The sequence below is a fragment of the Ambystoma mexicanum genome, chromosome 2q, assembly GCF_040938575.1.
Source record: "Ambystoma mexicanum isolate Mex_15411 chromosome 2q, UKY_AmexF1_1, whole genome shotgun sequence".
Classification (NCBI taxonomy): domain Eukaryota; kingdom Metazoa; phylum Chordata; class Amphibia; order Caudata; family Ambystomatidae; genus Ambystoma; species Ambystoma mexicanum.
In genome coordinates this window covers 63,551,313-63,576,275 of record NC_090924.1, presented here as the reverse complement: position 1 = coordinate 63,576,275, position 24,963 = coordinate 63,551,313, and the positions used below count along the sequence as shown (strand labels likewise).

General features: G+C 45.3%; 1 protein-coding gene across 2 annotated transcripts in view; it reads left to right on the top strand.

The window, feature by feature from the left end:
• SRL (sarcalumenin) overlaps nt 1-24,963 on the top strand; it is a 211,609-nt gene that overhangs the window by 135,393 nt on the left and 51,253 nt on the right. The window contains exons 5-7 of one of the 2 annotated variants that reach the window (XM_069646830.1): nt 1,842-1,877; nt 16,944-17,060; nt 19,666-19,899. In XM_069646830.1, the coding sequence (XP_069502931.1) occupies nt 1,842-1,877; nt 16,944-17,060; nt 19,666-19,899 (387 nt within the window). The remainder of the gene's footprint in view (nt 1-1,841; nt 1,878-16,943; nt 17,061-19,665; nt 19,900-24,963) is intronic. The other variant, XM_069646831.1, reaches the window with a different exon arrangement.

Sequence of the window (24,963 nt, the reverse complement as noted above, 5' to 3'; positions counted from 1 at the left end):
TGTATGCTTCGCAACTCACCCTAAGAAAGTAGTACATACCTGAAATGTGTGAAACTGGAGCGGAATTGCTTTTTGTAATCCTCTCTGCCCAGGTCTTCTCTTGGGTAGGCAAAAAACGTCCTTGTCTGGTTGACAGTATCTTTTTTATATAATGGCAAAAACACTTTAAGATCAACATCAGAATAGGAAACTTTGATGTGTTCGGCCTATCTTAAGATGAGAAAGTACTCATCTCTGGTTGCTCAAGCTCTTCTTTGAGGAAGCGCTGTAAGGAAAGGGGACAGGAAGTGAAATGGGTCTGAAACTAAGATCCAACTAGGATGGTAGCAAGGCAAAAATAGGTAATTATAGTCTGTGAGCCTTCTAAAAAATACCTCCTCTAAAGTACAGAGCATTTCATTTTCTAAATTATCTCAGTAATGGCCTATTTCGGTATTATGTTTTCTTAAGCATTGCGTTTTATGTGCATCCGTTTTATGGATCTATTTTACAGATTGTTAATGATCTTCTGAATGGAATGTCTGTTTAGCAGGTTTGATTATAGGTATTTTTAAATGAGGGGAAGAGATATTCTATTCAGGGAGATAATGCAGCTTCCATTTTTGGGAAGTCATATGCTAGTGCCAGTGTCGATATTTGACAACTCTGGTGTTGATGAGTTTTCCCTCAGGGAGTCTCCTTGCTCAATTTCCATTTGGCTCCTAAATATTAACAGTGTGGGCACTTGGACCCAGACAAAAAAATAGGCCAGACACCAATTCAAATCTGTCCCATAGTTCGCAATCCATTCCTTTTCACCACAAACAGTACATTTTAAAGCATATTGGGTCAGTAACATTGGGCAAAATACCAGCTGCAAAGTACACTAATTTATCAAAGTGACCCACATTGCCCGGCATTAGCATTTTGAGCCAGACCTTCTGGCATTGCCCCATAGTAAAGACCCAGCCTGGAAGTGGTTTGAAAGCATGTCAAGATAGGATACCATTGAAAGTTTCTCATAAGGTGCCTCTGCTCCTGAATTGAATTGTTGTTCTGTGGGGAAGAAGGAGTGTTCATCCAGCATTTATGCACACATTTTCTCTAGTACACAAGTGCACTGCACAAGCAATTAAAGAGGTTCCGCCTCATATATATCCAGCCTTATTAGTTGTAGAAGTGAGATTACAGTTGCGCCCTCCATGCACCTACATACGGCAAACACTTTTTAAATGTAATCACACTATTGTTTCAAAGTCCCCTCTTCTAGGGGTGCATGTTCGGTATAGCTGAAAGGAACTCACTGTACCAGCAGCTGGCACAGCTCCATTCAACCCAACAGCTGGGGACATTATGTCTGTCAGTAGTGACATCACCCCAAACAAAAATAGTGGTAGCTTTGGAAAGAACTGACTCATCAAAAACATTCTCTATTTTTATAATGCATAACTTCTTCTCTGGCTTGCTTTCGGGTTTGCATTCTTACTACTAATTTCACACAAAGAAAACCAAAAGGAGCGTAGATTTCTATCGCCTAAAGGAGGGGTTGGTTTGTGGCCATGATTTAAACCTGCAAAGAATGTCTATGCCATCCGAGCACCACTAGAACTACACGACAATAGTAATGATCTTTTTATCTACCTCCAACTTGTTGGAGTAATTTCATAAACGAATTATTCATTATTTCATGATTTGTATTTTGTTTCATGTTCCATTAATCTTGCTTCAAGGAGGCAGAAGCAACCTTTTTGTTTTCCCTCTCCTCATCATTACCTATAATCCATGTGCCCTTTCCCTGCCTTACTCACTTAGCCCTGTGTGTTTATTATGTATTTTTATCTCCCCTTCCCCTCTGCTAACAGCTTACCAAGGACGAAGCCTTGGGAACTCGGCCACAGGTTGGTATGACTTTCTGCCACCAGCATGCTTCCAGCAGACAGTTGTTCTCTTGCCTGGCCACTCACCTCTCCATGATCCATTAAAATGGCGCCTGCTTTTTTAAAAAAACTATCTGGTTAAAAAATCATCCCTTTAGAGGATTTATGAATACTCATAAGATTTTACCCTGACCTGGAAGCTGATGTTTCATGATAAATTGTCTAGTTCACGTGCAAGATAGGGAAGAGAGAATTATGGGATTGCCGTAGGACACAATTTAGGTCTAACCCTGCTTGTTTGAGTCCAGTCACTATTAGGAGTTGGGCCTCATCTTGCTCGACTGTTTTGAGGAAAGATAGTACAATTTCAGGTCCCCTTACAATGGTGTTTATTGGTGAAACTCTATATGCTTCGCTTTTGCCTTTGCCTGAGCCTTCAAGCTACTTGACATTTTAAATTGGTTGTCTTTAGAAGTCTGGTGGTGACTGTCTCCATGTTTGAAATGATTTTGGTCTTGTTTTCAAAATGTTTATCAGACCTCTCATTGTTTCTGTTTGGTTGCTGTCTTTTTGCCAGTTGTTGCTTATTTGTATTGGTCTTTGTCCTGCTTTCCATGTTGTTATGGGCTGTTTTCTTAGTGTGAGACATTACATTGGTCAATGCCTTTGTATCTGTCCTTGCTTAATTGCTCTCTTTCTGTTAATTGCTGCCCCCCCCACCCTCCACACCATTGATTTGGGCTAATGTATATCTAGCCATCATCTCTAAGCAAGCATGGGCTTTAAATCACTGGGTGGTCTGATGCTCTGGTTTTGTCAAACATATCCCGTAGATGGACAAAGTACATTCTCTGTCAACATTGAAATCTTACTAGTAGAGACTTGGATTGGTTGCCAACGTGTAGGAGTCACTCTCCTTCGGATGGGTTGGTTGCCCACCTTGCACTACATGATTTAAGATCACAATATCGGCAGATCTTGTGAGCTAGGGCATCACAGAATAATATTCATCACCACCATTGTACGATAAATACAAATCATAGACACGTTGTCTTGTCTTTCTGCTTTTATTGGCCTTTGTTTTGGTTGCTGTCCATGCATCAGTCTTTCATTTTCTATTTACCATTGACGTGTTTGGTCCCTTATGGGATATGCTTCATTTCAAGAAAAAAATGGTAATCTAATGTTGTAGCATGCATACACTACTCTTTATTCTTCATTGTGCTTTATGTTAGAGCGATTCATGTTCATTTTGTAATAATCATTCTTGGCTCTTTGTAGGTTCATCAATCCTAAATGCCTGGGGGTACAACTCCCACACTTACCTTCCTCCAACCCTCTGCTTCCTCCATTTAACCCATCAGCCTCTCTCTGCCTTCATATTTTTTTCTCTGGACTCTCTGCGCGATACCACAATGATAGAAAGATGGGCCTAGCGGGAGTACTCAACACACTAGTGTGCATGGCGTGCTTCCAATACCCCCATTATGACCATATCGTTCCTTCTAAGCAGGAGGGCACTCCGCTAGTGCGAGGGATCAGAAGCACCAGATACACCCTCCATTGTTCCAACCACACCCGCTATGCTGTAAAATGCATGCTTATTTTCTTTTTTCCATATAAATTTCAATTAACATTTTCACAACTTTCCAACATTATGTAACCCGCTCTCCCTAGCCCCCTGAAGTCTGATCCTGGATAGTGACCCTTTCTTTTGTATTGTCCCCAATCCTTTACTCCTTGAATCGCATGTCTAAGGTTATTCATCTAGTCACAGCAGTCTCATTCTCCTCTGACACCAGCACTGTCTTGGCCCGTTCTGCGGGAATCCCAGTACATGAGACCAGTCTGCCAAAAATCCTTGATGGTCTCCTTGTAAGCAATAGGTTGCCCACTGTAGGGCTGCAAAATTCCAAACTCTACCCACCCATTCATGCTCCGTACGAGGGTCCTTTGACTTCCATTTCTGCGCGACCCCAATGCCCCTGCATTCATCAAGATCACATATATTTTACGTTCTGCTCTAGTGGTCAGTTCTTCCAATGGACCCCCCAACTCCAGGATTAACATGCCTCTAATGTGTTCTCCTCTCAGACCCAGTATCTCCTCCAATGCTTCCCCTATAAGCCTCCAATAGTTTGGGATATAAGGGCAATCCCACCAGATATGGTTCCACATCCCCACCATGCCACAATGCCTCCAGCATAGATTGGGCACTGAAGGGTAGAATGTATGTAATTTGTTCTGGGTTAGATGCCATTGTAGCATAAATGTAATCCATATTTCCTGAATTTGTAAATATCTTGTTAGTTTGGGTATGTTGGCCCACATTTGCTTCCATTCCGTTACCTCAACCTGGTGGCCTGTTACCCTTTCCCAAGAGGCCGTGAATTTCCTTTCCCCCAGTTCCTCTCCCTGTTAAATTTGTAGATATATCGCCCCCACTAGATGCTTGTCCCCTGGGTCTTTAATTAAGAATTTCTCGAAGGGATTTAGGCTTCGTGTCACTGCCTCCCTCAAAGTAGGGTGCATTAACCAATGCCATATTTGAAAGTATCGAAACCTCTCCCCTTCTCCAAGTTCAAAGTCCATCATGCATTGGGAGAAAGGTTTTTATCTCTGACCCCTTAAACATGTCCCGAACCTTTTGGCAGCCTCCCTCCCGCCACACTCCCCAAATCCCCTATTTCCCTTAGCTGGAGTGAAGTGTGGATCATCAAATATTGGCGTAAATGGAGATGGAAAAGTAGTGATATGGGCTCGCCGTATGAGCTCATCCCAGGAGTCTCCTACCACCTCGAGTATATTACTGGAGTACATATTGATTGGTCTGTCCCCCTTCGGCTTCAAAAATACTTCCTCAATATTTCCCCCTACCACTGCCTTTTCCATTGCTCTCCATATCTTTTCCAGGTCGTCCTTCAACCAGTCTCTCATAACCTTAATTTGTGCTGCATAAAATAAACATTCAAATTCGGTTCCCCCATTCCGCCCCTGCTTCTTAACGTTGTCATTACCCTTCTAGAAATCCTTGGTCTTTTATTGTTCCAAACAAATTTCCCTGTATATTTCTGCATAGCTCGGAAGAAGGGGGCAGGGACCTGTATCGGGAGAGTCTTGAAAAAGTACAACTGGGGCAGGATAACCATCTTTAAAGATTGATTCTGCCCAACCAGGTTATCGTTCATGGTCCCAATCAATCAGTTTGTTCTTTATAATTTCCAGCAAGGGCAAATAATTGGCAGAGTAAAGCTCACCCACTGTTTTAGTTAACTTGATCCCTAGGTAAATTATGGACTTCTCTACCCATCTGTATGGAAGGGTACCCCTGAGTTCCTGTTCTGTCTCAGTCGGTATCGTCAGGTTCAGGATTTCTCTTTTGTAGGGATTAATTCTTAGCCCTGCTACCAAACTGAACCTTTACATCTCTCTCTCTCCATTGCCGTGAGGGAGCATTCTGGTTCCCCCAATGTCAACAGCATATCATCCGCGAAGGCGGCTATCTTATGGGTCCTGCCCCCAAATGCTATCCTTTCCATCTCCCCCATTAGTTCTTATTGCCTCCAAGAGTGGCTCCAAATAGATACCATAGACCAAGGGTGAGAGGGAGCATCCCTGCTTAGTACCCCTTTGCACCCTGATGGGTTTTGGTAGTTGGCTTTTATCGTGATTAGAAACTTGGCCCCAAAGCTCATTTGCTTTATTACTAGGAACAGGAACCTCCACTCTACCCTATCAAATGCCTTTTCGGCATCTATGGCTACCAAAATGGCTGGAATGTTCTTCTTATTCACCCTTTCTATAAGTTAAGCTCCTCCTTGTGTTTTCACTCGTCTATCTACCCCTAATGAAACCTGACTGTTCTGGACTAATTATACCTGGAAGCAGTTGGTCAGAGTGATTTGCCAGGACCTTCATATAGATTTTAGCGTCCACGTTGATAAAGGCTATCGGCCTATAGGATCCACATAGTGTCGGTTCTTTACCTTCTTTAGGGATCAGGACTACTTTGGCCTCTTCCATGAGAGCTGTAATTTGCCCTCTACCTCCAATTTGGACCCGGAGACTTATTGCTGGGCAATGACATAATGACCTTCTGGGCCTCTTCCATTATAATATCTAACTCAAGTGCTTCCCTTTACTATTCTGTTATTTGTGTCAATTCCCTCTTTCCTAAATAGTCCTCTTGACTCTGTTCTGTTGGGTATGCCGAGCAATATAGACCAGTATAAAACCTTTTAAATTCCTGGGCTATGTCATTAGTGTCTGTGCTGGTGCCCCCACCCCCTCTTCCATTTTTATTTTTAACATAGTTTTGGCCTTCTCTTCCTTTCTCAACATCCTTGCCAGAAGTCTATCATATTTTTTTGCCTTAATGTAGTATTTTTGTCTTAAGAATTGCAGGGATCTTTCTGCTGCCTTAGCCTGGACTATCTCCAGTTGACCTTTAATAGCTCTATACTCTCTACTTGTTTTCCCACTCGCTCCCACTCCCATCTCAGCCATTACCCTCTTTAGTTTTTCTTCTAGATCTTTTTCTATAAGCCTTACTTCCCTGTCCCTGAGGGCCTTAATTGCAATAATTTCCCCCCTAATTGTGGCCTTAAAGGCATCCCACCTCAACTGCAAGGATGTATCTTCCAAATTGTTGTCCTCAAAGAAGCGCTCAGTCGCCTCCTGTAACTCGTTCCTCAAGGTTTCGTCCTTGAACAAAAAGGCGTGTTACCTCAATTTCGAAAGTCCTAAAGGGACTGACCTTCTAGCAATGTTCAGCATCAGGGGTGTGTGATTTGATAGAATTATTGCCCCCACCTCGATACTCTTTACCATTTCCAGGAGTACCCGGGATGACCACGCATATTTCTTTCTTGATGATGATGGGTGGACATGGGACAAAAAAGTATACCCCTCCTTGTCCCCTTCCTTTTCCCTCCATATGTGCACTAACGCTAGCCTTTCCACTTTCTCTACCAGTTCTTTCGAGGGTATCGCATGGACTCCCTTGGTTTTTCGTAGATCTATCCTTCTTGGGGTCCCAGGCCATGTTAAAGTCCCCAGTCAAGATTATGGGTCCCTTCGCAAATTTATCAAGTTTGAGCAGGGCATGTTGAATGAAAGCGTCTTGTCCCTTATTTGGGGCGTAAATAGTTGCTACCGTGAAGCCCGCCGCCCCCTTCAGGTTCAGAGCTAAGTATCTCCCCTGGGCATCCCTAGCAATATCAGTAACTATAAGGTCCAGGTAATTCCGTAGGGCAATCAACACTCCCCCTTTCTTGGTTTTATCTGTGGACTGATATATTTGGTCAAAACCTTGCAATCTCAGTCGTTCCCTATCTCGGGTCTGTACATGGGTCTCTTGTAGTGTTAGTATGTCTGCTCTGTCCCTCCACATTAATCTTTCCAGTAATTGTGCCTATCCATTGTCGTAGGGGTGACCACCCATTCTATAGCTTCTCATCAGATCCTGATCAGACTCCATCTCCCCTCCCCCTTCCCTCAAGCTCACCGGCTCCCCCTGTTCCCCTTTCCCCTCTCATTTCCCCCCTCCCTTTGCAGGGGGTACTCAACCGGTCTAAAGCCCCCCCGCCAACCCCCCGAATCCCCCTCTTGGGAATTGAGCCCATTATCCAACCCAACTTGAGCATCAGCAGGTTCTCCCCAACCAATTCCTGATTACACCCCCCTCCCCCTCGAGACCTCCTGTGTCCTCTCCATTGCTCACCCTTCCCAGGCTTTCTATTCCGTTCGCCCTTGTACTTCTTCGATCTTCTCTAGATTTTCGGTACTTTGCAGGAATTAGCCTCCTCTCTTGGCCTTATCAGAGATCAGGGCCTTTCTATTGGGGTTGGTACTCCCTTCTTGTTTCTCTTTGGTTTCCACACCGTCAACCATTTCCAACGTTTGTGTGTGCCTTGGGCTTTTGCCTGAGAAACCCCTGAGTCCTGCTCGTCCCCCCAGATTCTCCCTCCCTCCTCCACAGACATGATCCGGTATTGCTTCCCCTGCCACTCAAACACCAGACCAAACAGGAACATCCAGCGACATCTGATGCCCTTGTCCCGAAGAACTCCCAAGGCCGGGGCCATTTTCCTCCTTTTTACCAATGTTATCTGGGACAAGTCTTGGAAATGCACTATCACAGACCCATTGTAGGTAATTTGTTTCACCTTTCTTGCTGTTTGCAGGATTTGTTTCTTTGTTTTATAGTCTTGGAGAGCTGCCAGCACATCTCTAGGTCGTGCTCCTGGTTCCGTTCTTTGGGGACCTACACTATGAATCCTGTCAATCCTAACTTCTAGCTTCACTTCTGCATCTAAAAGGTCCTCAAAGATGCCTCTCGCCACAGTTTCCAAGTCTTTATCGGAGACATCCTCAGGAAGATTTGTAATTCGGATGTTTGCTCTCCTTGACCTATTTTCTAGGTCTTCAGTCTGGAGCTCAAGGTTATGGGTCGCGATTGCCAATTGTTCCACCCAGATTTCCGTCTTCTTTGAGTCTCTGTCACTTGTATTGCTCTTTCATTTGTGTTCACCCATTCCTCCATTTTATTCACATCGCACTTTAGCTCATGAAGCGCCGACGGCAGGTCCTCACTCATTATGGTCCTTTGCTTCTGGACTGTGTTTGCGATTCTGTCCCTCTGCCCCCTGCGTCACATTCCGTTCTTGGCCTTTTTCTGTTTGGGATTCTCCCTGGTCTTTTTGTTCCTGGGCCGGTTGCGTTCCCTGTTGAAAACTAACATCTTTACTACACATCCTCTGGAGTTTGCTCTCTGGGGGTTTCATGGGAACTTTTGAAGCTGGTGGTGGATCTTTTCCCCTACTATTGGACATTTTCGGTTTCCCCTCTTCCTCCTAGGGACGCCCTCTCTCGCTGGTGACTAAGACCCCTGGTTGTTTTCCCAATATATGTGGACTGGATCCCGCCGTATTTCTTGTAATTCGCCTTATTCTAGAGGGAGGACGTGTTCCAAATTGGGTTCCTGAAGTTAGCAGATTATTAAGCTAGGATGGTGGGCGTTATTCATTATGTGCCAGTAGCTTTTCCTTACGTCCCTTGTTCCTCTTGCCCTGCAAGGGAAAGCGTTTGTGCTCTTCTCTCCTCTCTGGCTGTTGTGTAACCATAGGTTGCCCACATATCCATTGGATAAATGGTTAGTTCTGCGGGACAGGGCCCGTAATATGTTGATGCTAAGCGTTGATACTGGGGAAAGCCTTGCAGCCCCGGGCTGTCCCCCACTACATGGTTATACTTCCTTGCTTTGTGCCAGGGCTCAAAGCCACGCCTACTCTCCAGTCCATGGGTCTGCTGCACTATGGGCTCCCCTCCACCCCCGGGCAGCTGCGGTTTCCTAGGGCAAGGCTTTTCTAAGTCTCCTTCCCTGGTGGCAATCCTGTCATCGGGTGCCCCCTCGGGTCTCTCTTAATATGAATGGGCCTGCTCCCCACACGTTCGAGACTCACCAGCCTGGTGCTTCCCGGTGTGGTGTGATGTTGTGTGCACGTCTCTCCTTGGCTCCCTCTAGAGCTCTGATCCCTCTGTGGTCGAGGGATCCCTCTCCGGTCCCTCCTTCTCTCTCGTCAGCTCTCTTCTGATTCGTCCAAGTGGCGTCTAGCCACCGTGGCCTTAGATGACTATGGTCACTCCCGGAAAATCCCCAGGGGCCTCCTTGGGCATTATACTGCCTTTGCTGTCCCTGCTGTTCGGTGCTCCCCGCGGGATCACCGGCCACTGTTTATTGCCTTAACTGGATGCAGACGTGGCTCCGCAGCCGACTGCTCTGTCAGCGTCCCTCAATTTCTTAAAGCCAGATTTTCTTGAGAGCGGGGGTAGAAGGAGTTGACCCCCAGCTTCATGGACTCAGGCTCTTGCTCTAGCGCTTCTTGCAGAATCTGCATGCTGATTTTCTACGAGGAATGGAACCTAGCAATCCAGAGCAGAGCACGGTGCCTCAATACAAGGGAAGTGGTGGAAGCGTAACAACCAAAAAAGTATGAGGCTGCAGTGGAGTGGGATGGAATATAAATTTACACACATTTATATGAATCGGATTTAAATGTCGTAAAATATCAAGAAAAAAACAAATACACAATGTAATCACAATTAATTTCAACAACAATTTTTTAAAACCTACTTTTCTTTGCAAAAAATATCCCATATTACATTTGTCCATAGTCTTTGGCTATAACTTCATGTTGGCTGTGCTTTGTCTTCGTTTTGGACGTTGCTTTGGTATTGATTTTAAGGCTGATGGCCGTCCTAGGACCCGTCTGGGTTTTTGTTCTCATTGAAGCATAGTTTAAAGTAACCTACTTTGCTGGGTTGACGAGGGGCCGGGGATATTTCTGTTGGCTACTAAGATCTGTGGATCATAGGGAACCCAGTGTGAAGGCATTTTTGGCCAACACTGCATATGCGCTTCCGATAAGGCTAACCAGAAATGTAGCTGGATAGAAGTAATTTGAAAAAATGTAGCTCCCACTGCTTCAGCATCTTAGTAATAATGATTCATAATTTGTGTTGGGGAAACAGGTGTTGTTTTGTCGTGTCCGAGTATTCTAACATCTACTCAAACAACAGCGTTGAGGATATTGTAAAATGTGTTTTAATATTCCCCTTTAACTTTCCGTCTAAGCCAATGAGTAAAGGAAAATGGGATGACTGCATTATTGTGGGTGGATCATATATACCACAGCTACTGGGAGTCAATCCATTTACATGTGAGCGAGCATTTCATTGCTTTTTCTGTGCATATTTTGGTGTGTTGTAACTGCTCATACATTGGAGTTATTGCGGAAAATGTCTTTACCTTGAGTATTTAAGATTTTTTTGAAGAGTAGTAATACCTTTTAATTACATTCCTCTTACTGATGTCATAGCTGTATGTTGAACTATTTGTGGATTTTGAGTCCAGTGATCAGGACCAGGGACAGGCAGCTTTGATTGTACAGCTAAAGAGGGCTATTATTAATTGGCGTCATGTGACTGTAGGTGACAGGCTGGTAGAGTAGGCCAGGGTTAAGCCCATCCACATTTAAACCCGGCATGTTAATGGATCTTGTTGAGGTACATCCTTCATATATGTAAACCTTTTGCACGTGTTTTGTCTTCTCAGTCTGGCACTCCTCTTCCTGCACTAAGCAGCAGCCAAATTCAGTATTAACCAATCAAGGTCTCAAACATGAGTCCCTTGGCACTCAAGACACGAACCCTTGCACTTTCATAGCCCTCTTGATTAAGTACATGCCCCTACTTTTGTCTGGCTGAAAGTCGGTGCAGTGTGCTCCTGCTCCTGCTCCTCTGACAAAAGCTTGTTACAAGTAAAGTGGTATCTAAAACGGATTGCTCTTGTCGGAGATCTTTAAAATGTACCACATTATCCTGATCTCCATCCAGCTTGAATGAGGCACCTGATTGGTCGAACTGGAACTGTGCACGCTGCTTTCTGTTGGCATGTTCTGAGGAAAGGCATTTGTATACGTGCGAAATATAGGCAGCAGGGTTGACACTGGTTAAGCTATATGCTTTGAAACAGCATTGTGGATTTTGTAGCCTATGTTCCAATGCTTGCATTTTACCTAGATGCCACAAAAAACTCTCCTGCTGTAGAAACGTTTGAATCATTTTTTTTAGTACTGAATTTCCCAAAATAATTGAAAGAAATAGAGAAAAAAACACCTTTCTTAATGTTTTGACAGAAAGCGAGATTTCTCCATTTCCATCTGCCATTTTATCCGAAAATCTACTGCCCTGCATTACAACTATATAATGTTATGGGTGTAAAATGCCTGCATTTAGACGAGTGAACCCATGCTTATGCCGCAGACACTAACATTTATTTGGTAAATGGGCTTCGCTATTTAACAGTTGTGGTTTTGGCATGAGAGTTCGGGAACCTGAGGATGATGGATGCACGCCACTCTCTTCCCAACACATAAGGCCCACTTATTCTTCTAATAGTTCATCCTTGCTTGAGGGCGGAGTTTTCTTTGGCCAATCCAGTAGTTGCTCATTGTAAAAAAAACACTAAGAGCAAGGATGTTTTTGTGGAAATGCTCGCTATATCTTCCAGTATCTTCCTTTTTGGTCCAAAAGCCATGACATCATTATCCCGCCAAACGAGGAAGTACGGGCCAGATCATCTAACCTTTGAACCTCTGCCTGCAGACGAGTAATTTCCTTTACGTAGTGCCAGTTTTGTAACAAGCAGGGTTTACACCCAATCATATTACATAAAGGTTTTCCAATATAGGAAAAATGAAGACTGACTTAGTTTGCTGCATGACATACAAGGAAAAAGATGTCCCAAACAAAATCCCATTTTACACATTGGAAAAGTGGAGCAACATATCAGCATGTTTTGTTTTCCCTTTTGCATAACCATATAAAAATGTAACATCAGCTTGTGTTCTCAGCTTTCTTACCTTCGTTCAAACTTTTCTACCAAAGGGTCTTAACGAAATCTGGAGCAAGCCCTATTTGCTCCAGTCCCGTGTCAGAATGAACTCGATAACCCCATTTCGCTCCATTGCATAATTCTTTATGCAATATGTACTGGGGCAAAACATGTTTTCTCCATAGCGTGTTACGCAAGCAGCCCGACTGGTGCTAAGTGCATTTGTTCCATTTTTAGCACCACTCAAAGCATTAGATAGTCTGGCCACTGGTGATTCTGAAACTAACCTGCTCATTAATTCACCATGAACTACAGTCAACAAATCAGCCATTTACTATGTACAACTACATACGATCTTAATATCTGATGTCCTATCTGCAGCTGATATGAATTATCTGAAGCGTAGGTTCTTACTAATAAGGATGACTTGTTTTGTAAGCGTGTATTGCCAATGTAATCTGCCACTTACCCTGATTGGCCCCCTTTGAACCACATGATCCCCACACTCCCTTCTAAGTGAGTAGTCCAGGTGTCCCCTATGATGGACATCCAAAGTTATGGCCGGACTAGGTCCAAAGTCATTATCTGTTTTCCCCTGTTTGGGCGTGGTTGAGCTTACAGCCAGTTCCCCTGCTCTAGTTGTCCTCCCTGTTCTCCCTCAGGCCTTCAGGGATGTTGCTAGGCCTGGAAAAGGTCTGGGGCTACACTAATGTCGGGATTGTCGGGACTCGGGGCTAGCTAGCCTTTTGGTTGTAGACCCTGAGATTCTATCCAGGGCTACAACCAAAAGACCCGGGGCTGTAGCCCCTTAAGCCCCCCCCTAGCAACGCCTCTGCAGGCCTTCACCCCCATCGTATGACCTTTCCTCCATAACCTTTACACATCTGTCTCGCCATCTTCATACTTTCCATGCTTTGCCACCTCTTGACTGCATTCTCTCCTGGACCCTCCGCCTACCCTCATACAGCTGCCCCTCTTCCCCATCTCTCCCTCATTTTTCATCCCCCATCCCCACCCCCCTGCACCTGGATATTCCTTTCACTCACAATATCCAGTTCAACCTCATTTACACCACATAGAGTCCGCCAGACCCTCTTCACTTCATTGCTCTCCTACTAACCTCACTTTGGGCCTCTGGAATGCCCAGCCCCCTCTATAATAATAAAATATCCTTCCTCACCCACCACTTTGGTTCCCATCACACAAAACTCTCTCTCATGAAACATGGATCCCCCTCTCAACTCTGTGCCAACCTGCCTGACCTTCAAGCAGACTTTGCATCTTTTGGACACTCCCCTGAATTAATTAGAAATCCAGGTGGCGATGTTCTGATGACCAGCAATTACGCCCCTCTCCCCCGACCTCTGACTTTGCTCGCCCTCCTTTGAGAACATCTCTACCTAACCTCTTGCTTTCACCTTCACTATCTACCCTTCTCTTCCACCCGGAACTCACATTCTCTTTTTCATTGACTTTGATTTACTACTATAATGGGCAATCACAACCTGTTCAAGGCCCACCAATTACAGCTGCACACCACTCTCTCCATCCACTCTCTGGGTAACATATGCAAACTCCCTAAACACGCCTTATGAAACTTGCTGCACAAATTTCTTTCTCCCTTGGTTCATCAGTTCTCTCTCTCTTGGGTGTTTCACCCTCTGATTACCGTTATCTTCGTCACCATCTCTGTTCCCCTTCCTTTCTTGCACCGCCCCCCCACCCACAACCATCATCAAAAGAAAATGTAAAATGCCTGACTCCATGGACCATCTTCAAAGCTCACTCTCTCCCCCTCCTGCTCACTCCATTGAACCTACCTTCACTTGGTTCAATACTGTCTTCCTTCAGCTTTCACTATTAGGCACACTCCTTCACACCTCCCAACCTCAACCATGGATCTCTCCAGTCATCCAACAGCTGAGGACAACCATGCTTGCTCCACCTAAAATTCGCTCCAAATCCTCTTTCCTCTCCGCTGATGACTTTGCCTCCTACTTATCCTCTAGGATCAGCCTGTCACTGTCCTTATACTGCTACGCTGGTACTTCATTGCTCCCCTCGGAATCCCCAATCTTCCTTATCTGTCTTACTTTTCTTTTACCTCTGCAGTCAAGCTAATACACATCCGCCACTTTTCCAACCCACTTTGCACTTATATTGGTCCTTTTGTTCCCCACTATATTAAGGAGCTTGCTCCTGTCCCCTTATTTTTCCTCCCTCTCGATTTGCCTTCATCTTCCTGGCCTGCTAGAAGGTGGCTACAGTTATCCCCCTCTTCAAAAAACCGACTGGTGACCTCCTCAATCTTTATTCTACTGAACTGCCTCTCCTCTGCCCCAAGACAACAAAATCAGAGAGAGAAAGAGATGTCTTAAACTGCATCGCCAACAACCGCAAGGAACATACACTATCTGACCCCCTCCAAAAGACATTTTGCAAGTTAACTCCATTAAAACCTCACTCACCCATGTCTGAAATGTCTTGCCGCTGCCTGCTGATCCCACCTCTCCTCCATACTTATTCTGCTCGATCTGTCTGCCACCTTTGAAACTGTCAACCACATGTCCTTCTTCAAAACTCTTTCCTCTGCTTTAAGGATACAGAACTGACTAGGTGACCTTCTATCTATCAAAACCTTCTTCATTTCATGGAACTCAAACACCTCCTCGTCCACTTCCCTTCCTGTGGGTGTCTTACAAGGATCAGTCTTGGGCCCACTCCTCTTCACTCTTAATGCCATCTCTCTGTAAAGCTATTTCATGCGTTGGCTTCCATTATTACCTCTTCTGATGACACCCAGATATTCTCTATTGCCCCTTCACTCCTGACACCTTGGAACACCCCACACATCATCTACAACCTACTTAGATCCTATCCCACCTTAGCCTACCACTACCATGTCAGCTGGCTTTCAGTGCAAAATCACACCCTCTTCAATTTTCTTTGTACACCTTGCTTTCATTGTCATTCAAGTCCTTGCCCCACAACTACCTTGCAGTCAGCAAGGTAGTTACCTTGGTGACTGCATCTCTTTCTGCTTTCACTCTCAGGCACTCTGCTCCTCTACTCTCTACAACCTCTCTGCCAGCTGCATTCTCTGCGCTACTTACTACCAGTTGCTCACACCTTCTCCATACTTGCTCCCCACCACTGGAATGCCCTTTCCGCCTGGCATCTAAGCACTTTTGTCAATTGAACTATTTATGACCATGCTCAAGCTTCACCTGATAACAAGTCAAGTCGCACTCTTGAACTTTTTAATAACCTTCCCTCCCCCATCCAAACTGCCCAGCCTGTCCTACCCTGACAAGAAACCTCTGTACATATGTAAATTGTATTTATTTAGAAAACGGTCTATTGCCTTAATGTACAACCTATTTATGTTTGTCCCATGTCACCATTTGTCCCTTTTCAATGCACCAGACACATTACCCTTAATGTACCCCTTTAATACCTGGCCTCCCCTTACCAAGACAAACAATATCATTTTGTAAAGGCCTCCTATAGAGGGACGGCCTCTGATACCTGTATTGTTGACCTGTCTACATATTGAACACCTCTGGTAGAAGTGTATAATCAGTATAAATTCAGGTCTCTTTTCTGATCTTAAGCATACTATTTTTGGTAGTGAAAATCAACAGGTACTGGACTCACTTAACGTCCACAAATAAGTATAGAAACAATAAATAACAAAAACTAGATGGTCTCTAAGTTCAGAATAATATCAGAGCCGAAGTTGTCTGGGTCGGACCTGGAACTAGGACAAGAAAAGTGCATCGTCACAACATATTCTGTGCATGAATTGTCGGAAAGGGAGGAACACACACAAGACTATTGCGAATTTGTGTTGCTCCAGATTATCGAACAGGAGCATATAGTTGGCCTCTTTTGCAGAGGCCGCCTACTACATCATCTTGTGCAAACTAAGTTCAACTGGCTAAAACCTCAAGCTGTAAACCACACAAGAAACACAATATATTTCAAAGCGTTTAGCTAGTTATACGGAAAACACAGGCCAATTGCGTACACTATGAACAGATTTCTCGTTATTCGTTTACAGTTTAAGGCAAAGGTGGAAGGCTGGTGGGGAAACTGGGTGAGGAAGATCACAGAGTCCTTCAGGGCAACTCATTTCTAAAAGGCCAGTTACGTGGGAAAGGTCAGGTTAACTTGGGCTTACATGCACTCATCCAACTTGCACTTTGCTCTTCCTGTCTAAGAACTGCTAACTCACTGTAGATCAACCGGAACACATTGGATCAGGCCTCTCCACTGCATTGTTCAACTTTACTCTCACTTCTTTTAATAGAAAGAAACATGACAGTAAGTTAAACAATGCTTGGGTGGGGCGTGTTTAAAAAAAAAAAAGGACTGAGTTCAACTTCGCACCCCCCCCCCCATTTAGCAGCTGTGTCCTAACTGCGGCATCGCCACCGTGACCATATACAGTATGCTGCATGATCGAAGCCTGGTCGTTCCAGAAAGCATGCAAGCTATTCAAAGCTTTTTTCTGCAGCCTGCAAGGGAGAAAGAATGTTTGTGTGCTCATATTGTGACGCTCCGAGTTGGGGATTCTGAAATTCCTGCCAGTTGTTTTGTTGGATTGCTTGTGCGAGTCGGGTTGTAAGCAGGCACACAACACAAACTCATTGTCTATTCCTGTGTCCTGCTCTTGTCCCCTTTCCCAGATGGAGAAATCACATCAAAGCCAATGGTGCTGTTCCTTGGACCATGGAGTGTTGGCAAATCCACCATGATCAACTACTTGCTGGGGCTGGACGAATCCCCATACCAGCTGTACACAGGTAAAAATGTGCCATGGTCAGTGACTCCGGCAGGGACAAGTGTAAGAACTCCTAGTGTGAGTCTGGGCTAGTTACTCTAATCAGGTACCAAGGCTAGCCACTCTTGATAGCTATTAGACTAAAGAACGTGGTTAGTTGCAGTGCTTGTGACCATTGATTTGGGCAACTAAAAAGCTAGCATCATTGATCACAGAAAATGCTACTGGGAATAGGTAGGTGTAAATCTGTCGAACATGGACAGGCCTACATCGGCAACTCGTTTTCTGTTGCGAGGCTAGTGGATCAAGATGGGTTACTCCCAGCAGGTACAAAACTACTAACTCTTGGCAGGTAGAGGCTCCAAGAAGCAACACTGCGTTTAACTCTAACCGAGTGACAGGCTAGTGTCTCCGAAAGCTGCAAAGCTTGTGATCTCATGCAGGTAGAAGTTAGGTGAATTCTGGGATCATGAAAGCCATTGTATTTGGGTAAGGTTAGCCACTCTGGATAGGTGCCAGGCTCTGCAGGGATGGCTACTCTGGGCAGGAGCAAAGCTTTGTGTAGATGCACATCAAACGGTCAAGCAATGTTAGCTAGCTAGGTTTGGCACAATGCTACTAACCATGGACACACGCAGGGCTCTTTACTGTGGATCACTGCAAGGCGAGTGCCTCAAGGAAGGTGTAAGGCTAGGTATATTGAACAGATGCAAGCGAATCGGTCTGAGTTGGTGAACCTCTCGTGATTTGGAACTATGCAAGGTTAGTGACTCTTGGTTGAGACCTTCCTACAGACACTGAAAAGGTATAATAAAGAAGACCTGACCTGAGATAAGTGCAATTCTTGCGACTCTACATCAGTGGTATTCAAACATTTTCACACCGAGCCCCCCTACCTTCTTGAGTAAAAATATTGTTTCTGGGCCCCCTACAGGGCCCAAAGGATGTCCGTGGGCGGCCTAGGCTCTTTAAAATATAAGCAGATTTTCTACTTCTTAGGATTTCTATTAATAGCAGTCACCTAAATCTTTTTTTTATATTAAAAACAGTCATCTTAATCCCTTTTCGAAGAGTCTGGATCACCCGGACATCCTTAGCCCCTGCCCCGCCCCCAGTTTGAAGACCACTGCCCTAGATTAAAAAGAACTGGTAACTTTGGACAGGTGCAAAGTCAGTGACGCTGAGCATGGCCATGCCAGCCATGGCAGGTTGGTTTAAGGCTAGCGACTATTGGTTGGGGGGGAAAGCTAGTGGCTTTGGGTTGGTGTAAGTCTGAGGACTGAGGGTCAGTGGAAGGGTAGTGACTCTGGGCATGTGGAGAGCTTCTAGCACTCTACAGGTGCAAGGCAGGTAGAAGTAGCTTGGAGGATAGAATGGCCGGAACATTAGAATCTCTTATCTCCGTGGGAAGCATGGGAAGTACATTTTGCCAGCTCTTTCAAATCCTGGTCTGGCCTATAATCCCATCATGTTTGATTACCGTTGGTGGTACATTTAAATTGTTCACACTCCTGGAGGACCATTTGCATGTGTGTACCAATAGTTATTATTGCGCATATGCTACACTTAAATGTGGTTGGCAGTGAGTGATATCTCACCACCCAACAAAGTATAATACAAAAGGACAATCTGAGGTCCTTGCTGCAGCTGGAAATCTGCCACAGTGTGGTCTGCATGTTCTATTAAATGGAGAAAGGATGTACATGGCAAATCTTTAGCGCTCAGGAGGTCTTTCTGAGGACTTGACATGCACGTCCTTATCACCTGATCACCTGATGGTGGTTATTGATAACGCGTGTATGCGTAAAGTGCATTGGCACTGCATCTTTTCACTAGTTGGTCCCTTTCAAACACCTTTACAGTGGCTGAAAGCAAGCAGCCTCACCTGGCATCAAGATATTCTCCACGGTGCGGAGCGGTCACTTGTTGCAAAGCCTATGGCCCCTCGCACGGGATCATCAGCAGGGTGCTAGACTTGATGATGTTAGACCACGCAGCTGGCTTCCAGCAGCTGCACAAGATCTGCAATCCCTAGTGAGGTCATTTAGGCGGATAGACGTGCAGTTGGAGGAGGATGGACTGCAGCATTTCAGATGAGAGGGGAGCAGTTCAAAAGTATGTCAGTCATCAAAAGAAAGCACTTTCCCTCAGCGTTTATGGACTCCTTATGCATGGACATGTGTGTTTATTTGCTGCGTCGAGCATGCACAGAAAATAATCCTCGGGATCTAATCGAAGGGACCCACAATGTTGAATCAAGACCAACTGCTTGAGTAGCATCTGGGGAGAGGGAGGGCTTTTCAATGAAATCTGTACATTTTGGGGCCAGTAATATTGGGCAGAACTACTCGCTGCACTGTGCACTACGTCATCAAGCATACCTTCATTGTGCCTCAAAACCAGCGCCAGCCGGCATATCAGACCAGCCCTTTGGGTATTGCTCTTTGGGCTAGCCTGATCCAACCTTTTTGACACTAGCGACAAAATAGAATATGAGCAAACTGAGCATTTATGTATCAGCCTTATTGATCAGGAAAATTATAAGGGTGTTATTTCAAGTTTGATGGATTCAGACCTGTTTACTTGTCCATGCTAACAGCTCATGAAGGCTTTCTCTTCCTGCACAGGTGCGGAGCCCACTACCTCTGAGTTCACAGTCCTTATGCATGGGCCAAAAGTAAAGACTATCGAAGGTATCGTGATGGCAGCTGACAGCGGGCGATCCTTCTCGCCCCTGGAGAAGTTTGGCCAGAACTTCCTGGAAAAGCTGATCGGAATCGAGTTTCCTCATAAGCTGCTAGAGAGGGTGTCCTTTGTGGACACACCAGGAATCATCGAGAACCGCAAGCAGCAAGAAAGAGGTATGTCATGGTTGAGAATCCTGTCCAAAGACAATACTGAATAGGCCATACAGTATTCAGTGATATTCCCCTGGAGCTGGTTTTCCATCAGTTCCATCTATCCCTCACTCTTCCTTCCTGAGTTCCCTTTTTTTACTCCCTCTGACAAATGTGTTCCTCCTCTTAGGACGCAAGTCCTTAAGGGGAGTTAGGTGTTAGGAGTCCACTGCCTGTACTAATAGCGGGCGGATTTGACAACCTTTTCCATTATTGTGTTTGATTCCCAGCTTAGACCTGGAGAGAGCCTCATTCCCAAGCCCCAATCCCAAACAGCCACATTGAGAATAGTGTTCACGTTTCGGTTAGTTGAGTACTTTAATCCTACATCCTGGTAAAGGTGGTAAAATAGCTAAGTGGATTCATACACTTGATAGAAAGGTGGTGCTTGCGTATGTGTGCGCGTGTGTCAGTGTGTCAAGATCTTTAGGGGTTACTATTTTGTTTAAAAACCTTTCTGATGTCATAAACCTAAGAGTTATAGTGTGTGACATGGTATTACCAAAGGGAATCTATCATAAGAACATGTTTCCACCAAAATTCAGACTAATACAGTACTGCACATTTGTGCCGTACCAAAATTCCAACTGGTACGGGGAAAATGTGCAGTACTGTACACTGATCAAGAGGAACAGGGGTTGCGGAGGTGTCACCTGCTCCTCTTGTTCGTTGTAATGGGAGTCGGGGGTTGCAGGGGGTCGCCCGCTTCCATTACATGGAAAGCGGGGAACAAGAAAGGGCAAAAAAAGAAAAAGGACCCTGTTGCGGCCGCTCCGACACACATAAGTGGGGGGACTTGCTCTGCAGCGATAGAGGGGAGTCGGCAGAGTCGGCGGAACACACAGAAGTATGCTACCGAAAGAAAATGGTATACGGGTATGGGGAAAAGGGAGTTGGTGATCCATGTGATCACTGCACCTCGCAGTAATTGCAGTCAACTTTTTTATTGGTTGACATTTTCAGAGGCGCAGTGATCACATAGATCCTTACCAAAGAATTCCTCTGACACCTTAAGATGGTTCAATTGTGTTTATTGGGAATTATACAGAGCTACGACAGAAATCCAGTGTTTTAAGATATTCAAGGATCCTTGTGGTCTATGGCGCTATGGCCGACCTGCTCTCTATCGTCTTCCTTGGGTTGCTGCCACCCTAGCCTAGGTGTCCGTAACACCAGTAGTGCTAAGGCTCGGTAGCCCCTACTGTCTTTCTCCTTGGGCTAAGGCTTCAATGGTTTCCTGATCCATCGGCTAACTGACTCCCTAAGGGTCTTCTAACTGTTCCTCTCCTAGACATGCTTAGTTTTCTGTGGGGGAGTTCGGGAACAGTGCATTGCATTTACCCTGTTGGAATAACGTGCCAGTTACGCACAGTCTCATCTTGCCCTTCTATTCTGTTTCCTTTCTGTGTTCTCCTCCCCACAACGTTTCTGTCCCCTAATGTTTCACTCTGCCTTCCTTCCTCCTTCCTTAGATGTTAACATCCTTCCTCCTCTTACTTTCCCCACTTTTAAACTCCTCCTCTTATTATTACAACTGCTTCCTTCTAGCCCACTAATACTCTACTCGCTACTAGCCCTCTCCTCTCCCCATTGTTGTCTCTCCTTTTCATCTCTACTACCACTTTGCTTCTTCACCACTACTACTTCTCTGCTACAACTACCATTTCTCCACTACGACCGCCTCACCACGTCTACTACTACTGCATATCTACCTCTACTTCCTTACATCTACTAATACCCATTCCTCTACTGCCACTACCTCTCCCTCTCACTACCACTACTTCCCCTCTTTTCTTACTACCACTCACTACCTCATACTGCTGCAGCCACTCACTACTACGTCCCACCCACTCACTACCACTACTTTCTCCCAATATCCGTTCACTCTCTCACTCGCTCCCAACCACTCAGCATTGCCCCTCTCTCCAACCACCTCCACACTCCTCTCTGTCCTCCTGCTGGTCTCTTGGTCGTCCTCCTTCCACCTTCTGACCTCACTCTTGCAACCTTCCAACTTCCCGTTTCCTCTTTAAATTACCCTCTCTCTCCCAGAATTGCTTAGCTGTCCCTAGCCAACCTGTTTACTGATTCCATTGATGTGTGCAGGACGGCAAAGTAAACTTCAAAAGGTGCCTAAGCCCCACGCCGTTTCTCTGCGTGGGCTCACACATTCACGGCATATAAAGTACAACAGTCAATAGGGTACTGCTGTCCCCTGAGGATATGACCTTCCTGTAGGACCCTTTCCAATATGTAAAATGCGGTGGTCAGTCATAATATCGAAAAAAAATGTCAAATTACAATAAATTTGAAAACTTGATGTCAAAAAAATAAATCGAATTCTTTATTTTTTATTTATATATTTTTTTGGGGTTCCACATGTAAAAAAAAGGGGGGCTTGGGAGGAACCCCCCCATTTCGAATAAAAAACATTAAAAAAGAAATTCAAACTTTTTTTTCGACATTATTTTTTCGATTTTTTGACTTTCAACATTTTTGCATTCGATTTTATGACTATTAACTGTAAAATGCTGGTGGGCAAGTGATTTCTATGCCAAAGATGGGACCCCACTGTATCTGCCCTCCAGAGCCACGCCTATCTCCCGAAGGCCGCATCAGCCCATAGTTCTCCCGCAGCACCTCTCCTCTGCACCGCGACGCCCCCACTGCTGCCATGTCCCACAGCGCACTGCTGGACTCCTGTACCTGTCAGGCGGTCTGGCACTGCTGTCCTGGAATAGGCTTCTGCCTCGGCTCCGGTGATTGTGTCCTCAGCAACTCCGGGGATGGTACCACAAGGTCAGGAGGGGCCTCGAGAGGTCTAACAGCAGGCATTCAGTCACTGCGAAGGGGATGGTTAAAGGGGTCTTCTGCCTCTCCGCCCCCATACCATGCTTTCTTTTTTTCCTCTCACATGAGGAATGCATCATGACTTACTAAGTTCATATTCATTGTGGGTTTGATATTAATAATTGTGTTTCTCTCCTCTTCATTTCATCGGTAAAACGTTTGAGCTTGCTTAATACTTCTGTCCGTCTTTACAGAGGCAGCTAGCCTTTACCTTCCATACACTGATGTCAGGCTGTTACTCTTACAGCCATGGTACTACTAGCCTAGCTGCACTAAAGTCTTCCTTATGCCTATGACCCATGTTGAGTCCCTAAATCAGGGACTTTGTCTATGACTTTAGGTGTTGATTACTGTATTATGGAACTGTGACCCAAAGGAATCTACATGTGTGATTTACTTCAAGCCCATGCCAATCATATGTCCTAAAGACTGTCCCTGTCCACGTTTTTAACCCCCACTATTCTTTGCCTTCAGTCCCTCTGGTTCCTTGCATCCTGATTTCACCACCAGAGTCAGGCAGGGCCGTTGGGATGCATGTTATTGTTCCAGGAGCCTGACCTGTTGAGAAATAATAAGTCAGTCCAGACTGAAAAGCCCTTACCTAGAGTGTTACAATCAGGTGAGAAAATCAACTTCTTTTATTAGACTGCAAACACAGGAGTTAGGGCAAATGTAAAGAAGGGGTACAAAACAACTGAAAAAGTCTCTTACAAGGTCCAAGGACAAGGTCCCTCCTCACAGTGGCTCGCTATTCATGTTGGTATCCTTTTTCTTTGAATCCGGGTGGTGTGCTTTGAGGAGTTCCCAATTGGGTTGTGGTTGCTCCAAAGTGGTGATCCTACCTGGGTCTGCATGCTGTAACAGTGGAAATGTCTGTCGGTTTCAGCAGGTGGCTAGCAGAATGGCTGCACCTTCAACCTCAGAGGCCAGGTACTCCCGAGCCCAGGCAGCACGATATCCTGATCAGATGATGCCTCCCTGCTCCAGAGGCAAGGTCTTGAGTTAACCCTCCTCCTTTGTCAGTGCCATGACCTCCCTGCACCTTGTGAAAGCAGCACTGCCTTGTTCCTCCTCCCATCTCTATACTCTGCCCTGGGGTGACCTGCTCTGCCGGAATTTCCCTGGTCACAGGGGCTACAAAGTGGGCCTGGTCTCCCACCACACTCTATCTCCCCCTCTAGCTTTTATTTACTCTCCTCAGATGGTAATGGCTCCCTCTTTCTCCGGTCACCCTGACTCTACCTCTTCAAATAGCTCACCCCTTCCGACTTCCACAACAACCCTCCCTCCAGATGGTAACAGTTCTCTTTGCAATCATGTCAGATAACTCTCTCCAGATGGCAACTCCTTCTATTCATTGCAAGTCCTTCTTTCAGTCTTCTTCTCATAGGATTTTGCTAGTTGTCCAAACTCACTTCTCATAAGGGTTTCCTTCCATCTCCTCTCCTGAGCCAGTTCCTTCATCTGGAGCCAGAGCTCAGGTAGTCTCTCAGACTCCTGCTGTGTATTGCCCTCTCCTATTGCTGGTGGGTCCTGATCTATAAACTATCTAACCTAGCCTTGTGGGTTTTCCCGTGCCTGGCCTTCAAACAACTCTCCAGTGCTTTTCACCCTCCAGAAGATTACCTTCCTCCAGAAGCCAAAACCAATCCTCTCCTTGGTGGTGACAAATCTACTTGTCCTGTTCCTCCAAACAACTTTATCTCTGATGGTAACTACTCTTTCCCTCTTCCTCCTCCAAATAATTAAATATCTGATGGTAACAACTCTTCTCCTCTTCCTCCACCAAACAATTATATCTGTGATGGAAATGACCCTTCCTCATCCAAACAATTATAGCATTGATGGTAACAACCTCCCTCCTCTGACTCTTCCTTCAAACAACTCTCTCTGTTGATAGCAACCCACCCTCCACAATCTCCAAACAGTTATCTCCTCTCTCCCTGAAACCTCTGCCAGAATATAATCGTTTCATTACTCCTCTTTATCTCCACTCCCCACCAAACGCCTTCCTCTTCCTAATACTCAAACTTCCCACACTTACTGACTGAGCAAGCTGGCTTTTACAGTCTGGTCTCTCCAACCCTTAATGTGGTTAAGGGCCTGGATCAGGGATGCCAACTGAGGGTCACCAGGGGTGCCAACTGCAACCCCTGGCAAATACTGTGCAATCCCTGG